The following is a 19,740-nucleotide window of genomic DNA, read 5'->3' on the forward strand; positions in this document are numbered from 1 at the left end:
GGTGCAAATATATTACCTTGCAATGTGCACACAGCCTTACATATTATATTTGCTATCTTGTCCTTTCCCATTGACATCAGATACAGAATACACACAGCGGCGGCTCGGATATAAGGGAATCGTTTACATGACATCATTCAGGTCACAGCAGAATGAACAAAGAGACCTCCGCAGTATTTGCTCTAAACATGCCTGGAATTCCCCCCATTCCTCTAAACTAGCTAAAGGGTCATTGCCTTTATGTCAGTGGAGCTGTGTTTCTGCGGCCTGCACACAGGAAATAATCTGAAAATAGTCAAGAATTGTCATTACTTTCAGATAGCCACCCAGCAGCTTGCTACTGACACCAGGGAATGGTGGCAACATGGCGCCCACCTGGCTACAACCAATATACTGCTTATCCACTTGGTCCTCATGGAGCAGCTGCCTAGGGACACCACCCTTTGCAGGACACCTGCAGGTGCTTGCCATGGGTGGAAGAAGTTACTCACAGTCTGGACATTGGGGTCTTCACTACAAAGTTGTCGAGTAAAACAGTGGGAGGTTGTAATAATGGAACCAGCAACAGACACTATACTTTTGCTGTCGCAGGGGATGTAATGCCGCCTCCAGTAAATCTGTGTCACTGCCGCATAGGATTTTGGTGGTGCCTCAGTTCCAAGAACCGGTTGACTTCTTGGAATAAAGATCCATTTCCACTCAGTTATCCATGCTGGCCATGCCCCGAGCTATCCTGCTAGCAGATAACTGTTGTCCTTCGCACAGACTCTCTGACTACTCCCCCAAACGCAAGAACAAGTCCCCCCAAAATAGTGTGCCAGTTCCTGCCCTGGGTAGTCTGGGCAAATTCTAACATAAGTGGGTTGAACTGCAGAAGAGTAATACTCAGTTTTTCCCACAGTGTGCAAGGTAAAGTTCAACAAGGTTCCGCCTATCAAGAGCCATCACAAAATTCAGGTTCCAGAAACTCCCGGAGCAATGACTGTGCAAGGACCTGGTCAAGTGACCTGTACTCATCAATGCACAATACACAGTGGAAGTCATACGTGCAAATGCAGCATAACATGTGGTATAACCTTTGCAACTATAAATTCTGAATATGCCAAATCGTGGACAGTGGTTTAACCCCTTACCTGCTGACCACACAACTTTTCATAAACAACGAGAGTAACCAAGTATTTAAGGTGTGCACCCGCACCACCTTACCATTGCATGCTAGAGATACGTTAACGCTTATAGATAAGGATGAGCAAACCAGTTTGAGGCCGGTGTCGTTACAAATTTTCTAATAATTTGAGGTTCGGCCGCACCCAAATTTTTTATACTTTGCCATCCATGATCCACAATTATACAACTGGGTCTCTCCAGACTTGACGGTATAATAAGTGAAGGTCTAGGGAAAGTGTGTAGACATAACAAGCCTCATTTGGGACCAGTTATAGTGTTTGGTGCGGGTCCACATCTTCTTTGGGGCTCTTACGAATGATGTCAATGACCCTGAGGGATCACTGTGGACCTTGATTGGGTCATTTGGGACATGCTGACATCATGACACTTAGATGCAAGCATAATGACTGCTGAGACCCAATACCCCAATGCTCCTCCATGGCCACTGACATCCTATAGGAGAGTGTAGAGGGATGAAGATGATGGTACCAGCACTGCAGCCCAGGAGAGGTGAGTATGAAGGTCTGGCCTTTGCTTATTATAGTCTGGGGTCTGAGATAGTTCATCCTAAAAACCAAATGCCGGGCGAACCTCGCGAATATTTGCGAGATGAATCTCACATGGCTTGCCGAACACTACTCATAGGCACATATACATGGTCATTATTTATCATAGTGCCAACATATTCTGCAGCAATGTACAGAAGTCACCTGGTGCCCATGTACCATACATGAAAACCTTTGCCTGACCCAAACATATATATATTATATCCTGTTCTAATATGGCACTTTCCCATTTTCCATTATTTAGGGTTATGTCTTATAGGTAGGGTTGAGCCGATCTTGAGATTTCAGGATCGATTTTAAAATCCAATTTTTAATCATTTTCCAGCCGATCCCGATCGTGAAATTTGCTCGATCGCCGATCGGGATCCGATCTTTCCCGAACCACGTCGCTCAACCCTAGTCAATGCTTCTCTATGGGAAAAGTCACTTATGGGGTTGAGCCGATCTTGAGATTTCAAAATCCGATTTCCGATCATTTTTCAGCTGATCCCGATCTAATCTTTTCCGATTCCGATCTCTCAACCCTACTTCTAGGGATTTTCTGGGTAAAAATATTGATGACTTATCCCCAGGGCCGGCTCCAGGCTTTTATGGGCCCTTGGGCGACAGAGCCTCAGTGGGCCCCCTTGTAAAGGAGGCGGGGGAGTCGAGACACTGCGTGTTGCAGATGAAGCGAGTGACGTCACACAGGAGTGTGGCGTCACCAACGCCATACCTCCCAATTTTTAAAGAGTAGAAAGAGGGGCAAAATGTGCGGCGCGCCGCAGCAAATATGGCTCCACCCACTTATGTTGACTCTGCCCATTCTCATTAATTTATCATGTGCCCGCACACAGTATAATCCTCCTACAGTCACCCGTAAATTATATGCCTCCCCTCCATCTCTCCCCCAGTTTCATATACAGCCTTCCTCTGCCCCCAGTTTCATGTCCCCCCTCCATCTCTGTCCCCAGTTTCATCACGTTCTCCCCCTTTATCTGCCCCAGTTTCATGTCCCCCATCTCTGCCCCAGTGTCATGCTGTTCCGTCCCCCCATCTGCCCCAGTGTCATGCTGTTCCACCCCCCCATCTGCCCCAGCGTCATGCCGTCCGTCCCCCCATCTCTGTCCTCAGTTTCATGCCGTTCTCTCCCCACCCCCTTCATCTTCCCCAGTGTCATGCCATTCCCCCCCTCCCCCAGTTTCATGGGCCCCCTTCATTATGTTCTACCTTAATAATTAATACAAAAAAACCACTTACACTCACACTTACACTCACCTTCCATCGCTCCCCCGACGCTCCTCTCTCTGCTCTCACTCCATTCACATAAGCGATTAAAGCAGGACCTGTGTGTGAGATCAGCTACTGCTTTAAAGCTGCGGCCCTACTTGCGTCTGTAGGCGCGATGTGATGACGTCATCGCGCCTACACACGCACGCCGGGCCACAGCTTTAAAGCAGAAGCTGATCTCACACACAGCTCCTGCTTTAATCGCTTATGTATTTAATTCAGTATTCAAAAAATTAAATTCAATATTTATTGCGTCCGTCCGACGCCGATGAGCTGATATTGGGACAGGCAAGTGCTGGGGCGGGCAAGTGCCGGGGGGCCCCCAGAGGCTCTGTGGGCCCTGGCACTTGCCCGACTATGCTGTGCGCTGACGCCGGCCCTGCTTATCCCATTTGTCATTTTTGTGCCCCAAGACCAATACTGTGAACCCTCTGCTGGATAAAACTTTGCATTGACTCTTCTAACACGTTGTATTATGGGCTTATCCCTATAAACGCTGACAATAACAACTCATCACATTTCACGACCCCAAGTGGGGGCCTCGCCGCATTTTTCCTCGTCTTTCTCCTTACCGCTGCTCACAACATTGGAAAGAAAGACATCCAATTTGCAATCAAACTAAGAAAATATCATACGAGCCGTAGATTCAATAAAACCACATATTTTCTGCTGCAGCGACGAAGGAGGAAATAAAATCTGGAGATTTGGAATAATATTCTCTTAGAAAACTGATACATGTGGCAAACTTGGCCAATTTCCCCCCTACGAGTCTCGAAAATTCCGCTCTGAGACGGGACGCGTCCAAATTCGCCCTCTAACAAAGTATCTTTCATTGGAAGTCAGATACTGACGCCCTGCGACTCTAAAACAAACCCCGCACCAATAAATATAGATGGGCTGCCTGCTGACAGATCAGCTGTTAGGACAAGATAGTAACAAAGGTACGTGAAAGGGAGCGCAACACAAATATGTCCTAAGTCAGCTGATATTCAGCACCGGCACTGGAAAAATATACATCGGGCTAAAAATAACAGCTAAAATCGCTTTATTTTCCATTCACGGACAGCAGGATCATATTTGTACGCTAGTCGGTGGAACGCTGGCATGGAACCAACTACAATGTAACCATAGAAAAAGAACATGGATTAGAATAATGTTACCAAATTGTGGCCACAAAAAAATAGGCAGGTGTAGACAAATGCTGCAATCCCGTCAATATTTGGTGTGACCTTTACCCTTTGGAGGAGGAGTCCTGGAAGTGATAATCCGGCCCCCTAGGCTCTGATCTCAACATCATTCAGTCTGTCTGGGATGATATGAGGAGACAGACGGATTGGAGCAAGCAACATCCACAGAAGATCTGGGCTTAGTTGTCCAAGATGGTGGCGGGAACAACCTCCCTGCCCAGTTCTGCCAAAAACTGTCTGCAAGTACCGAGAAGAACTGATGGAGGGCAAAGGGCAAAGGTCACACCGAATATTGATGGATGGCTGCATGTATGTCACCGGCAGCTCGGCAACCTCCGACCACTGCAGAGAAGGGACAACATCATGTACGGGGGAGATTCAGTGACTACAGATTTGCAGTCACCCGGCCTATACTTAGACTGTGACCGTGCATCGGGTCCCGCACGATCTGCCTGTCTTGGATAATTTGGGAACCATGAAGAATGATAACTTAGCAGAAAGCACAACAGTTTATGTTTTTGTGCCATGAAAATCTTTAAATAGCGATTCTTAACGCATATAAGATGAAGCATATAGCTACGGATACTGTTACACGTTGTCACAGCCTGTGAAAGAGGCCGATTCACATAACTACTGTGTATGGAAACACAGTGCGCACTGGGACAGTATCGCACTATATCACGCCGTGTAATTTCAGGGTAAAATGTAGGCTTTGTCTGACGTGAAGAAGAAAATTTCTGTAAATAGGCAAAAAAAATTCTTTACAAAGTTACAGACGCAGCGTTGTTTGCACATCAACATTTTTAGCTTCACTTGGTTTGGTTTAGCAATAACATATTGAGATATGCTATTAGGGCATCGTGTATTAATAGAGAGCGCCCCATCCATTAGACTAGAGAACAGCTACAAAAAGTGTCACTCCGATGGACCGACAATATCTGTGCATTGGATGGACAGACCATTGGCTCAATGGACACCTTGCAATACTTTGTTTCTCTTGTGGTGGTGCTGCAGAGTAACTGAGCACTTCATTGCTGGGATCCTGGTTGATCACAAGGTGTTACAGCAACAGGACACCTTGTATTCATCTTATTTTTCGGGGATCCTTGTAATAATGTGATAGTTATCATAAAATTTGTATTCATTTTGTTAATATAAATATGTTTACAATTATTTGCAAGCATTATGGTGGTCACTGCCAACAGACTGAACAGACATACAATGGTGTTTTACTAAGACAACCCTGACAGGTGCCCTATTAGGTGTACAAACAGGATAAAGGAAGAACTCCAGCTCAGCACTGACCTCTATGAACTATGGCAAATAGTTGCTAACAAACATGGCAGCCCCAACCCAACTATGCTCTGGCAGACCCAAGCCATTCATGTTCTGCCAGACCCAAGCTATCCATGTTCTGGCAGACCCAAGCCATTCATGTTCTGCCAGACCCAAGCTATCCATGTTCTGGCAGACCCAAGCCATTCATGTTCTGCCAGACCCAAGCCATTCATGTTCTTGCAGCCCCAAGCCATTCATGTTCTGCCAGACCCAAGCCATTCATGTTCTGGCAGACCCAAGCCATTCATGTTCTGCCAGACCCAAGCTATCCATGTTCTGGCAGACCCAAGCCATTCATGTTCTGCCAGACCCAAGACATTCATGTTCTTGCAGCCCCAAGTCATTCATGTTCTGGCAGACCCAAGCCATTCATGTTCTTGCAGCCCCAAGTCATTCATGTTCTGGCAGACCCAAGCCATCCATATTCGGGCAGACCCAAGCCATCCATGTTCTGGCAGACCCAAGCCATCCATATTCGGGCAGACTCAAGCCATCCATGTTCTGGCAGACCCAAGCCTAGAGCAGAAGGCGCTGACTGATAAATAGGTTTTTTGGGAGAAAGGCTCCATAGGTCATCAAAATCAGATCACTGGGGACTCGACACCTGTCACCCCCCATCATTCAGCTGATGTCAGTGATTGATACACAGAGAATGGAGCAGGAAGCAGGCAGCTCAGTTCTCCATGTAGTGGTCAGATCAGGTACTGCAGCACAGCTCCCATTGACTTAAATAGGAGCAGAACTGCAGTGACTCAGTTTTGCCACTAGATAGAGAACAGTGCTATCTGCTTCCTGCTCCATTCTCTGTGTACCAGCCGTTGAGATCAATCGATTGATGGGGGTGCCAGGTTTTGGATTCCTACTGATCTGATATCAGTGACGTCTCCTTAGAGTAGGTCATGAATAATTTTAGCCAGGAAAAACCTTTTAAGGCTAAAGCCCTATGTTGCAGAAATGCAGCTTTTTTTGTTGCAGATTTTGCTGTGTTTTCTGAGCCAAAACCAGGAGGGACTGAGCAGAAGGGAGAAGTAAAAGAACTTCCTATATACTGTATGTTCCACTCCTTTGTAGATATTCTTGGCTTTGGTTCAAAAAACCTCAACAAAATTTGCAACAAAAAAAGCTGCGTTTCCGGTGGACGATCCTAATCAGTGACTGTTTGCCATCTGTGCATGCATGCTCATGGTGAACTCTGTAAGACCGCCCACTGGACTCCTAAGCACAAATTGACTCTAGGTACACACTAGCGTTCGGGTCTCTGTCCTTGCAGACCCCAAAGATGGTGAGTCTATCTGCTCACCCCTGGACCCCATAGACCAGGGATCAGCAACCTTCAGCTGCTGTGAAACTACAACTCCCAACATGCTCCATTCACGTCCATGGGATAGCCAAGAACAGAAGAGCAAGTATGCATGCTGGGAGTTGTAGTTTTACAACAGCTGGAGTGCCAAAGCCTACCCCTGCCATAGACTATAATGGGGGTCTGCCGGTTTTATACTGAAACCAGTGGAGACAATAATCCTCCTCTAATGTATCAGCCTCCTCTTGATAACTTTTATACTTGTAAGTACACGTCTAGCTTATGTCACTTATACATCTATTTTTTCTTCTAAATAACTAAAATTCCATAATAAATGGGTCTGCCCATAGCCGCTCCATCCCTCCGCCTATATCCCATGCTCCTGTTCCTTTAAATGGTGGATTATGTAACGTTACCTTCTCTGCCAGTAATTCCCGGATTCTGTTCGCCTGCGTACGGAACTTCATCAGCTGCGATTCCAGGGCGACACATCTCTCTTCCCAGTTTACGGTTCCCTCGCATTCCAGTTGCTCTGCCATGCTCGCTTCTAAAAAACGTAAAACACATAAACAGTGTGAGTGGTCACTTTGTGACACCGTCCGTACCCCCCTCCTCTACTTCCTGCAGTGGATCTGCTACAATGAGCCATCTGTGAAACCCAGTTGAATCCTGTTACTTATTACCGATGCTATCCTGAGGATTAGTCTAACACAGCTGGAAGGAACGCGTAAGAATATGGCAAGAAAACATTGTCGTCTTAAGAAAACAAGCAAGATTCTATATCGGTAGTGCGAACACCGTATAAAATATAACACCGCATCATATAGAACCGCCAGGGAACTTCGCTGGGAATTAGCACTATATATATATATATGTACTATACATATTAGTTATCACCCAACTCGCTAACTAACTGGTTCAACAAAGAGGAAAGTTCAACTAGAAACATAAAGCAGAATTAAATCCCCCCCCCCAATAGCCTATAATGACCTTATATCGGTGGGCGGCACAATGTGATTGTTTGGGGTTTCGGTTATACAGTTCAGCATAGAGGAAGCTTCTTATTACTAGTGTATGCAAATAGGGAAAAAATTGCTGATCTTTGGGGGTCTGATTATTATTCTGCAGAATACACATATCTAGCGAAATAAGCATCATATAACGCCAACATAATCTACAGCGATGTACGGATATTGTCATTGTATTAAAGTTTCAGATGAAAATGCATTGAGTTTGCAAAAGAAGGGGGAGAACCCATGCTAGCGGCTCTCCATTGTAGCCCATAGATGGTATGTACTCCCCATGATGCCCAAAAGTTGCAAGTTTTTGCATTTCCATTGTGTATAGGAAGGCGTTGACCGGTCCTTGGCTGACACAAATTTGCACGGATTAGAACAGAGAACAACTCTCTGGAAGTGGAAAGCAAAGAATAGATTGAAGGACAAATGTTAACAAAAAAGTTTTTAAAAAACCCCAACTTCCAGCGTGATAAGAGTTGTAATTTTTGTTATTTTTAAAGGCTGAGGTTCTACTTTGCTTATATACAGTGTTTTTTGTTGCAGATTTTGATGCTTTTTTTTTTTTTTACCAAAGTCAGGAGAGGTTTTTTTTAATGAAAAAGCCAGAGCAAAATCTGCAACAAAAAAACAGCTTTTTGCAACGTGGGGGCTTATACTTGGTTCACATCTGCGTTTGGTATTCCGTCAAGGGGAGTCCACCCCGAACTGAATACCGAACGCAACTGCAAGCGGTGTGCCAGTGAAAGCACACAGACCCCATAGACTATAATGGGGTCCGTGTGCTTGCCGCGCACTACCCGCATTAATCATGCAGACGGGAAAGTAGATTGTGAACTACTTTCCTGTCTTCATGATCCCTGTGGAGATCTGGCAGCAAGCACACGGACACCATTATAGTCTATGGCAGGGGTAGGGAACGTACGGCTCTCCAGCTGTTATAAGACTACAACTCCCAGCATGCATACTTGCTCTGCTGTTCTTGGAACTCCCATGGAAGTGAACGGAGCATGCTGGGAGTTGTAGTTTCACAGCAGCTGGAGAGCCGAAGGTTCCCTATCCCTGGTCTATGGGGTCCATGTGCTTTCACTGGCACACCGCTTGCAGTTGTGCTCGGTATTCCGTTCGGGGGGGGGGGTCCTCATGCAGACGGGAAGAACCACCATACGTTGCCAACATTATGTTGCATTTTTGTAAACTGCAGTATGTCAATTCTACCTACGGAAACGCTGGTGTTTTCCATACAGGACTGACAGAAGCTGAGATTTTTCCGCTATGCACATTCGGATTCAGCGAAAAGATTCATTTCTTCCACATTTTCTTTCGAATTTTTTTTTTGGGCCGCAGTAAAAAAAAGTGTTCCTGGAAAAACCGCTGCGGCAAGTGTGCAAAAAATGTAACAGAAAGGTTTAAACATTATTCCTTAGCATCATTCTGCACTATATCTGCAGCAAATCCCATGAAACAAAACTAAAAGTCAGGGCTGCCACTTGGAACTAATGAAATTTGACATCAGAGAAGGGCGACCAAGTAGCAGAACATCAGCGGCGTTCAGATGTTCCTTGAAATGACATATTTATGGATTCTTTCCCTTTGATATATGGGAATGGAGACACGGGATATCTATGTGTGCATTGTGAGCTGGGGTTTCTGAAAGAATAAGGGCGCGGGGAAAAAGATGAAACGCGCTCGGAATTGTTTACTGTTTGGCGATTCGGTTGCTATGAGCGAATGGGGGCACTTTAATAACTAGTAAATGCTGGATATTTTTAGATACATAAGCATCACCCCATGACTTTTTCTGATCAGATGTTGGAATACAGAATACAAGGCTCATGAGTTCTGCGGCTCTGATGACATCACGCTCATCGGTCCGATGGTACAGCAGCAGCTCAGTCCTGTTCACGTAAATGGGGCTGAGTTGCAATACCAAGAAGCTGAACCACTCACCCAAATGCTGCGGTCTAAATAAACACTTGATCGTGGGGGTCCTGGGTGTCGGACCCCCACCATTCAGATATTCATGACCTATGCTAGGGATAGGTAATCAAATTTGATTTCTGGTTACCTCCATTGGTAAATGGGTCTAAGCTACATAGTTGCATAGCATAGCCACTACAAAATGCACAGAGCTAGGGGCAACATGGTGGCTCAGTGGTTAGCACTGCAGCCTTGCAGCACTGGAGTCCTGGGTTCGAATCCAGGAGCAACATTTGCAAGGAGTTTGTATGTTCTCCCCATGTTTGCATGGATTTCCTCCCATTCTACAAAGACATACTGATAGGGAAAAAAATGTATATTGTGAGCCCTATATGGGGGTCAGAGTCCCCAAAGAAGAGGATAGGGTATGTGTCCAGGAGTCCATGATATGTGTGAACTGTATACATGTCCACTGCTCCATTTACTTCTGGTGGTCACAGTGATCGAACCTCGATCAGTCCCTTGATTGAACCTGCGATCAGTCCTTTATTCCCTATTCTGTAGATAGGGGATGTATTGTTCATAGGAATTCCCCTTTAAATCTATATGGCTCTTGTATTCCAGCTGTGTGAACGTGGCCTTAGTGACAACTCTGGGAATTTAAGATGCTTATGTTACTCTATAGGAAAACATATGAGCAATCCAACAACAACATGTCCATATGTACAAAAACCGAAAGTTCAAAGCAGCCAACACGGCAACATTCTCATAATAAACAAAGGATCTGGGTTTGGCCGGGCAATTAAAAAAAAATGTATAGAGCTTGTTCAATCTGCTGTTTCATTGCGGTCAAGGCTTGTAAAATTGAGAACTGCTGTTCATTATTTCCATTAGACGGCTTGGGAGATCCTTGTAGTTGCCAGGTGTTGTTACAACATAGGATTCGGCTGGAGATTTGGAAGGCAAATTTATGGTGAATTAGAGTAGATGAGTCAATGAACCCCGAGTGAGAAAACATCTGTCATATGATTAGTCACAGACCCATTAAAGAACATAAAATCACCCCGCAACGTTAAGTATTTGGTGGCTAGATCCACACGAGCTCCAAACATCTGGTACGTAGGGCACTATTTTATTCTGTTCCTTGTTACTTTAGTTAAAGGAGACTCTTCAGCACCTTCACCAAATCCGTGTTTTTGAATACTTTAATATACAATGTTTCACTGATTCCGGCGCAGTTGGAATTTTTTCTCTAGCCCCCACCATTCCTGAGCAATCAGTGCTGTTAGTTTCAGCTCACAATATGCTACTTAGGCTCTCTACAGTCAGGTGGGCGGTCCTGGGTGGGGGGTGGATAGTCTGAGACAACCCACCTGACAACAAAGAGCCTAATTAGCATAATCAATGCTGTAACTAACAACACTGATTGCTCGGGAATGGTGAGGGCTAGAGAAAAGATTCCAACTGTCCCAGAATCAGAAGAGTGGGATCCAAAAAGGTGAAGTTGATAGAGGTGGTAAAATGTTAATTAAAAAATTAAAGGGGTTACCCAGTTTCCTAATAGGCCATCAATATTAAATCTGAGGGGTCCTACATCCGAGTTCCCCCCAGATCACCGGTACAGAGACTGCACTAGATTTCAATGGGGCCGCGCCTCAGTACCAGCAGTACGGCTTGCGGTATTTAAACTATGTATTGAACCACACTGTCTTGGTACTGGTGACCTGTGGGGGTCCCGGGTGCCAGATCTCCACAGGAAAGGCCATCAATGTTAGAAACCGAATAACCCCTTTAATGCCAGCTGAACCAACCAATTCCAATAGGACTGGCTGAACAACTAATGCTGATATTGGAGGAGATAAGAATCAGGCTGTTGGATTTCGATATACCCGATCCTCTTGTTCATCACTAACATACTTACTTCATGTTACTAACTGTAACAGGTAGCTTTGCCCTTGCTAAAAAAAAAAAATGACAAGCCTGGGAAGGTCACTGCCTCCAACAAGAGCGGCCCATTATTCTCCTGCTGCTATCAGTTCCAGCAAATTGGCCAACAGATGTTCTGTCTCTGCTCACGTTAACCATTCCCCTCCTTACTAACATAATGACATTTGTGGACAAGTCACTGCCTCCTACAAGATCAGCAAACTTGTCTTCTGCTGCTGCTATCATTTTTTTTTTTCTTATGTAGATTGTGAGCCCTGCAATGTACATTTTTCCCTATCAGTATTTCTTTGCAGTATGGGATGGAAATCCACACAAAGAGAGAACATACAAACCCCTTGCAAATGGTTTTTGCACTTGGCGGGGTCAAACCCAGGACTCCAGCGCTGCAAGGCTGCAGTGCTAACCACTGAGCCACCGATTGGCCCCTTCTGCTGCTATCATTTCTATGATCCTATTAGCCATAATAAGTTCTAGGATTACTCAGACTACTCATGCGACTTGGTCTTCACTGACATAAGCATAACTTGGTCACTGCCTCCTGCAAGATCAGCACACAAGTCCTTGGCTACTATCATTTCCCTAATTCAATTGGCTACAGGATCTTCTATACCTACTCACTATAGGTTACTGATCTTGCGTATGCATCTCTGCTTTTGCTGTCATAATCATATATTGTAAGTGGATAGGTCAGTGTCCCCTACAAGATCGGCACACTTGTCTTCTGCTGCTATCATTTCTATGATTCAATTGACTGCAGGATATTATATCTCTACTCACTATAGGTCACTGATCCTGCATACGCATCCCTGTTCTCATTGACATAATCATATACTGTAAGTGGATAGGTCAGTGGCTCCTACAAGATCAGCACACTTGTCTTCTGCTGCTGTTATTGTTTTTATGATCTGATCGGCTGCAGAAAGTTCTATTCCTAATTTCTCTTATTTTAATGAAGCTTCACATGTCCTATCATATGGTCTCCTAAGTAGACAGGTTACCACCTCAGATAAAATCAACATATTCCTCTCCTGCTGCTGTCATTGTTACCATGACCAGATGTGCTAGAGACTGTTGTATCCTGACCTGACCCTGTTGTCTTCTTCTCAATGAGTTATGGGAATTGACTCTCTCTTGGCTGCAGCAGTCACGTTTGCATGTACAGAATATGAGACTGATGAGGACCACCAGAGCAGCGGCACAGGAATGATGGAGGATTGAAGAGGTGAATATGTCTCTGTAGTGTATATACTGTACTAGACCCAAGCACATGTACACAATGAGTAACCTAATATGTTAATATGTAACATGGAGCAACAGAGTCAGCTCCTTCACCTTATGTCCCAGACACGCTTGACTGACACTGCTGTGGGCACTCAGGTCTCACATGACAGTATCATGTACATTACATGTATATGTCGTTGTGTTATACTACTGGCTGTATATCTGACAACCACGGTCATGGGTAGACCCTCTTGTCGTGTAAAAAGTCTATACACCAGATTTATCATAGAACCTGAGCCAAACCCGACGCATTTTCAGACTGTCTATTGAGGTTAGCGTTGTCTGACTATTATTAAATGTGGTCCCAAACAAAAAACACACGTATGTAGGTATTGTCATGTTATCCTGTAGTCTTATAACCAACATCTGACAGCTGCGATTTAGCCCCACTCAAAGCAAACACACAAAAAACTGCAGCTAAGGCTGGATCCACATCTGTGTTGGAGATTCCTCCACCGTAGATTCTGCAGAGAGAAAAGTCCTTCAGTCAATGGAAACCCAGCAGACGCCATAGACTATAGACCCAGTGAACCCCATAGACTATAGACCACTATAGACTCAGCGGACCCCATAGACTATAGACCACTATAGACTCAGCGGACCCCATAGACTATAGACCACTATAGACTCAGCGGACCCCATAGACTATAGACCACTATAGACCCAGCGGACCCCATAGACTATAGACCACTATAGAGCCAGCGGACCCCATAGACTATAGACCACTATAGAGCCAGCGGACCCCATAGACTATAGACCACTATAGAGCCAGCGGACCCCATAGACTATAGACCACTATAGAGTCAGCGGACCCCATAGACTATAGACCACTATAGACCCAGCGGACCCCATAGACTATAGACCACTATAGACCCAGCGGATCCCATAGACTATAGACCACTATAGACCCAGCGGACCCCATAGACCATAGACCACTATAGAGCCAGCGGACCCCATAGACTATAGACCACTATAGACTCAGCGGACCCCATAGACTATAGACCACTATAGAGCCAGCGGACCCCATAGACTATAGATCACTATAGACCCAGCGGACCCCATAGACTATAGACCACTATAGAGCCAATGGACCCAATAGACTATAGACCACTATAGAGCCAGCGGACCCCATAGACTATAGACCACTATAGAGCCAGCAGACCTTATAGACTATAGACCACTATAGAGTCAGCGGACCCCATAGACTATAGACCACTATAGAGCCAGCGGACCCCATAGACTATAGACCACTATAGAGCCAGTGGATCCAATAGACTATAGACCACTATAGACCCAGCGGACCTCATAGACTATAGACCCAGCGGACCTCATAGACTATAGACCACTATAGACCTAGCGGACCCAATAGACTATAGACCACTATAGACTCAGCGGACCCCATAGACTATAGACCACTATAGAGCCAGCGGACTCCATAGATTATAGACCACTATAGACCCAGCGGACCCCATAGACTATAGACCCAGCGGACCCCATAGACTATAGACCGAGCAGACCCCATAGACTATAGATCACTATAGAGCCAGCGGACCCCATAGACTATAGACCACTATAGACTCAGCGGACCCCTTAGACTATAGACCACTATAGAGCCAATGGACCCAATAGACTATAGACCACTATAGAGCCAATGGACCCAATAGACTATAGACCACTATAGAGCCAGTGGACCCCATAGACTATAGACCACTATAGAGCCAGCGGACCCCATAGACTATAGACCACTATAGACCCAGCGGACCCCATAGACTATAGACCACTATAGAGCCAGTGGATCCAATAGACTATAGACCACTATAGACTCAGCGGACCCCATAGACTATAGACCACTATAGAGCCAGCGGACTCCATAGATTATAGACCACTATAGACCCAGCGGACCCCATAGACTATAGACCCAGCGGACCCCATAGACTATAGACCGAGCAGACCCCATAGACTATAGATCACTATAGAGCCAGCGGACCCCATAGACTATAGACCACTATAGACTCAGCGGACCCCTTAGACTATAGACCACTATAGACCCAGCGGACCCCATAGACTATAGACCACTATAGAGCCAATGCACCCAATAGACTATAGACCACTATAGACCCAGCGGACCCCATAGACTATAGACCACTATAGAGCCAGCGGACCCCATAGACTATAGACCACTATAGACCCAGCGGACCCCATAGACTATAGACCACTATAGAGCCAGTGGATCCAATAGACTATAGACCACTATAGACTCAGCGGACCCCATAGACTATAGACCACTATAGACTCAGCAGACCCCATAGACTATAGACCACTATAGAGCCAGCGGACCCCATAGACTATAGACCACTATAGACCCAGCAGACCCCATAGACTATAGACCACTATAGACCCAGTGGACCCCATAGACTATAGACCACTATAGACTCAGCAGACCCCATAGACTATAGAACACTATAGACCCAGCGGACCCCATAGACTATAGACCACTATAGACTCAGCAGACCCCATAGACTATAGACCACTATAGAGCCAGCGGACCCCATAGACTATAGACCACTATGGACCCAGCAGACCCCATAGACTATAGACCACTATAGACCCAGCGGACCCCATAGACTATAGACCACTATAGACTCAGCGGACCTCATAGACTATAGATCACTATAGACCTAGCGGACCCAATAGACTATAGACCACTATAGACCCAGTGGACCCCATAGACTATAGACCACTATAGACCCAGAGGACCCCATAGACTATAGACCACTATAGACTCAGCGGATCCCATAGACTATAGATCACTATAGACCCAGCGGACCCCATAGACTATAGACCACTATAGACTCAGCGGACCCCATAGACTATAGATCACTATAGACCCAGCAGACCCAATAGACTATAGAAAACTATAGACCTAGCGGACCCCATAGACTATAGACCACTATAGAGCCAGCGGACCCCATAGACTATAGACCACTATAGACCCAGCGGACCCCATAGACTATAGACCACTATAGACTCAGCAGACCCCATAGACTATAGAACACTATAGACCCAGCGGACCCCATAGACTATAGACCACTATAGACTCAGCAGACCCCATAGACTATAGACCACTATAGAGCCAGCGGACCCCATAGACTATAGACCACTATGGACCCAGCAGACCCCATAGACTATAGACCACTATAGACCCAGCGGACCCCATAGACTATAGACCACTATAGACTCAGCGGACCTCATAGACTATAGATCACTATAGACCTAGCGGACCCAATAGACTATAGACCACTATAGACCCAGTGGACCCCATAGACTATAGACCACTATAGACCCAGCGGACCCCATAGACTATAGACCACTATAGACCCAGCGGACCCCATAGACTATAGACCACTATAGACTCAGCGGATCCCATAGACTATAGATCACTATAGACCCAGCGGACCCCATAGACTATAGACCACTATAGACTCAGCGGACCCCATAGACTATAGATCACTATAGACCCAGCAGACCCAATAGACTATAGAAAACTATAGACCTAGCGGACCCCATAGACTATAGACCACTATAGAGCCAGCAGACCCCATAGACTATAGACCACTATAGACCCAGCGGACCCCATAGACTATAGACCACTATAGACCCAGCGGACCCCATAGACTATAGACCACTATAGACTCAGCGGACCTCATAGACTATAGATCACTATAGACCTAGCGGACCCAATAGACTATAGACCACTATAGACCCAGTGGACCCCATAGACTATAGACCACTATAGACCCAGCGGACCCCATAGACTATAGACCACTATAGAGCCAGCGGACCCCATAGACTATAGACCACTATAGAGCCAGCGGACTCCATAGACTATAGACCACTATAGACCTAGCGGACCCCATAGACTATAGACCACTATAGACCCAGCGGACCCCATAGACTATAGACCACTATAGAGCCAGCGGACCCCATAGACTATAGACCACTATAGAGCCAGCGGACTCCATAGACTATAGACCACTATAGACCCAGCGGACCCCATAGACTATAGACCACTATAGAGCCAGCGGACCCCATAGACTATAGACCACTATAGAGCCAGCGGACCCCATAGACTATAGACCACTATAGAGCCAGCGGACCCCATAGACTATAGACCACTAGAAACCATCTTTTAAGTGGACCTGAATGATGGAGACCTGAATGCTATATGAGCCAAAACACTATGTGTGAATCAGGCCCCATTGTTATTATGATTGTTGGCCAAAAAGTAAAACCAATAGGTTATAAAATACTGATACGTTGTAGAAATTAGGTGAACGGATGGAAGATGGAAACCACAATGTAATGCCAAATTCATCATAGTGCAGGATACCACTGGTGACCAACGGCACCCATTGTTGTTCAGTGGTCCACAAGTGAATCCCCCAGTGGGCTCCTGTGTCAGGGGTCACAGCTCACCCTGGCATGGCACAGTACACGTAATGTATGTCATACAGATACTCATCATACAAGATGTCCAGCGGTCTATGTGTTGGTATAATATACATATATATATATACATTATTTATTATTATTTTTATATACTGTAGACACATTGGCGGCTAAGATGACATCTAAGTGCAGAGTCAGGCTAACTAAGATCCTTCTTCCCTGGGCCCCATCTTCTCAATTACACTCCAGGGGTCCCAATCACCAATATCTTGTGGCGTCTTTGTGTTTCCTGGGGCACATAACCCTGGTCCACATAGCAAAGAGGTCTATAGAACAAGGAAAGGGCCAGCAGACTAATGACAGGACCCCTGGACAGAAACAATCAGAGACAAGGACTAGTCAGCAGGTAATATTTGCGTATAATGGGCCCCCAGAAAGAATTTTGCAGATGGGTAATAGGCCCCCTGCCCAACACCGATGGCGTCTGTGGTGTTGATACGAAGAACAGTGCAGATGGAAATCAGATGAAATTTAGAATAAAGGCCCTGAATGACGCCTCAGATACCTGTTAGCACAGTCTATGGATCGTACAGCGCCCGGGTCCTAATACATGGCTGCTGAAGGAGAGACAGGATCCAATATGTTCATCAATAGTCTCTATTAAAACTAATGTCCATGGAAGATTAGCAAGTGCATGCGGTTATCTACATGGGCTGCTGATAGACACATCGGGTCACATGGCCTAAAATCAGCGACCATGTTTAGGACCAAAGCACCCTACGGTATGTAAGAAGGGGACAGAACATTGCAGGAGAACATCAGTGCAAAACTAAGAAGAATATGGACAAACCTAATAATAATAATAATAATAATAATAATAATAATAATAATATAACAACAATAGCAATATCCAATAGTGATAATAAGTAGTAACACCAATAGTGGTAATAATAACTAATAATAATAATAATAATAATAATAATAATAATAATAATAATAATAAATAAGAATAACCAATGCTACTAATACTATTAATAATAATATACAATAATGATAATAAATAATAGCCAATAATAATAGTAATAATAACTAATACTGATAATAAATATTAATACTACTAATACTAATAATATTCAATAATAATAACCAATGATGATAATAAATAATAATAATAATAAATCATAACAATACATTAATTATTATATAATGGTGACAAATATTTCGGGCATTCCTGTATCAGTCAATGAGCTGCACCAATGTTTCCATCACAATCCATAACACCAGCCAGGTATGTAAGATTAATGGCAGAGATGTCTACAGACTAGATCCGTAATACCCATCACACCAAATATTTTACCTTTTTATCTGAGATATTAAATGGCGCCCTTCATTCAGACAATTTGTCAGTAACACCGCCCCAAAACTCAATGTCTTTCTATGGATTATAGGATCTTACAACATGTGCACATCATGGCAGAATTAGCACCTTATCCCTGTAAGGTGTCCGCCTGTCACCACCGGTATCAATGTCATCAATTAGATTTGTCATCGCAATTGATGCAGAATACAGAATACTGTATATACCTAGAAAATGAAATCTTAATAAGCAGAGTATTAGGGATAAGATCAGCACAAGAAATGTCACTTTAACCATTGCATTTCCACTGAACCTATATCCGCTTTGCATGCTTGAAGTAACTTAAAAAGTTCTATACCTGGGAATGAGTGTCAGACAGGACGCAGCGGCCAAATCTTTCAGAAATCAATCAGAATCCTAAGAATCCAGCGCTGAAGAAAGTGTCCAGTGAGAGCAAGCGGCACAGCAAGGAGTAGGCAGGGGATATAGAAGGATCCTAGTGATTCACATTTAATGGAAAGCCCTGCCCCTGAGACACACTAGCAAGGGGGGAGCATCCAAGCGGCTTCATGGGGGACGTCAGCAAAAAGGGAAAAACTTTGTCAAAGTGGAACATGAACTGAAGAAACTCAGGTTTTATCTTCATGGAAAGAAAGGGTCGTCACTGGAAACATTTTCCCAGTTAAAATCTTCTATATGGGACGAACAACAAGACAGAGAGGAGGAAAGTACACAAGAAGTAAAATGTGTTCAACTTTCCCAATGTAACAGGAGAAAGTGTTTGAGAGTTTGTCCTGGGAATGAAGAACTTTTTGTTGTCTACGGCGCCATCTGGTGGCGGATTCATGCAATGGCTTCTCACGTAGGTCAGGGAGACATGGCAGCATGTGTCTTGCGATAGAAAGTTGCACAGAAGTGCAACTAAAACAGTTGTGCAGATAAA

The 19,740-nt window shown here is 44.9% G+C and overlaps 1 protein-coding gene across 2 annotated transcripts in view; it reads right to left on the reverse strand.

Annotated features, from left to right (window-relative positions):
* The window catches only part of PLEKHH2 (pleckstrin homology, MyTH4 and FERM domain containing H2), a 98,061-nt gene extending 78,552 nt beyond the window's left edge, over window positions 1-19,509 (reverse strand). The window contains exons 1-2 of one of the 2 annotated variants that reach the window (XM_075267013.1): window positions 19,156-19,509; window positions 7,244-7,374 (exon numbers count right to left, since the gene is read on the reverse strand). In XM_075267013.1, the coding sequence (XP_075123114.1) occupies window positions 7,244-7,366 (123 nt within the window). In that variant the 5' untranslated portion in view covers window positions 7,367-7,374; window positions 19,156-19,509. Of the gene's footprint in view, window positions 1-7,243; window positions 7,469-19,155 lie in introns of those variants that run through there. The other variant, XM_075267014.1, reaches the window with a different exon arrangement.
* Window positions 19,510-19,740: the final 231 nt, after the last annotated feature.

Source organism: Leptodactylus fuscus, chromosome 3 (assembly GCF_031893055.1).
Source record: "Leptodactylus fuscus isolate aLepFus1 chromosome 3, aLepFus1.hap2, whole genome shotgun sequence".
NCBI classification, from domain to species: domain Eukaryota; kingdom Metazoa; phylum Chordata; class Amphibia; order Anura; family Leptodactylidae; genus Leptodactylus; species Leptodactylus fuscus.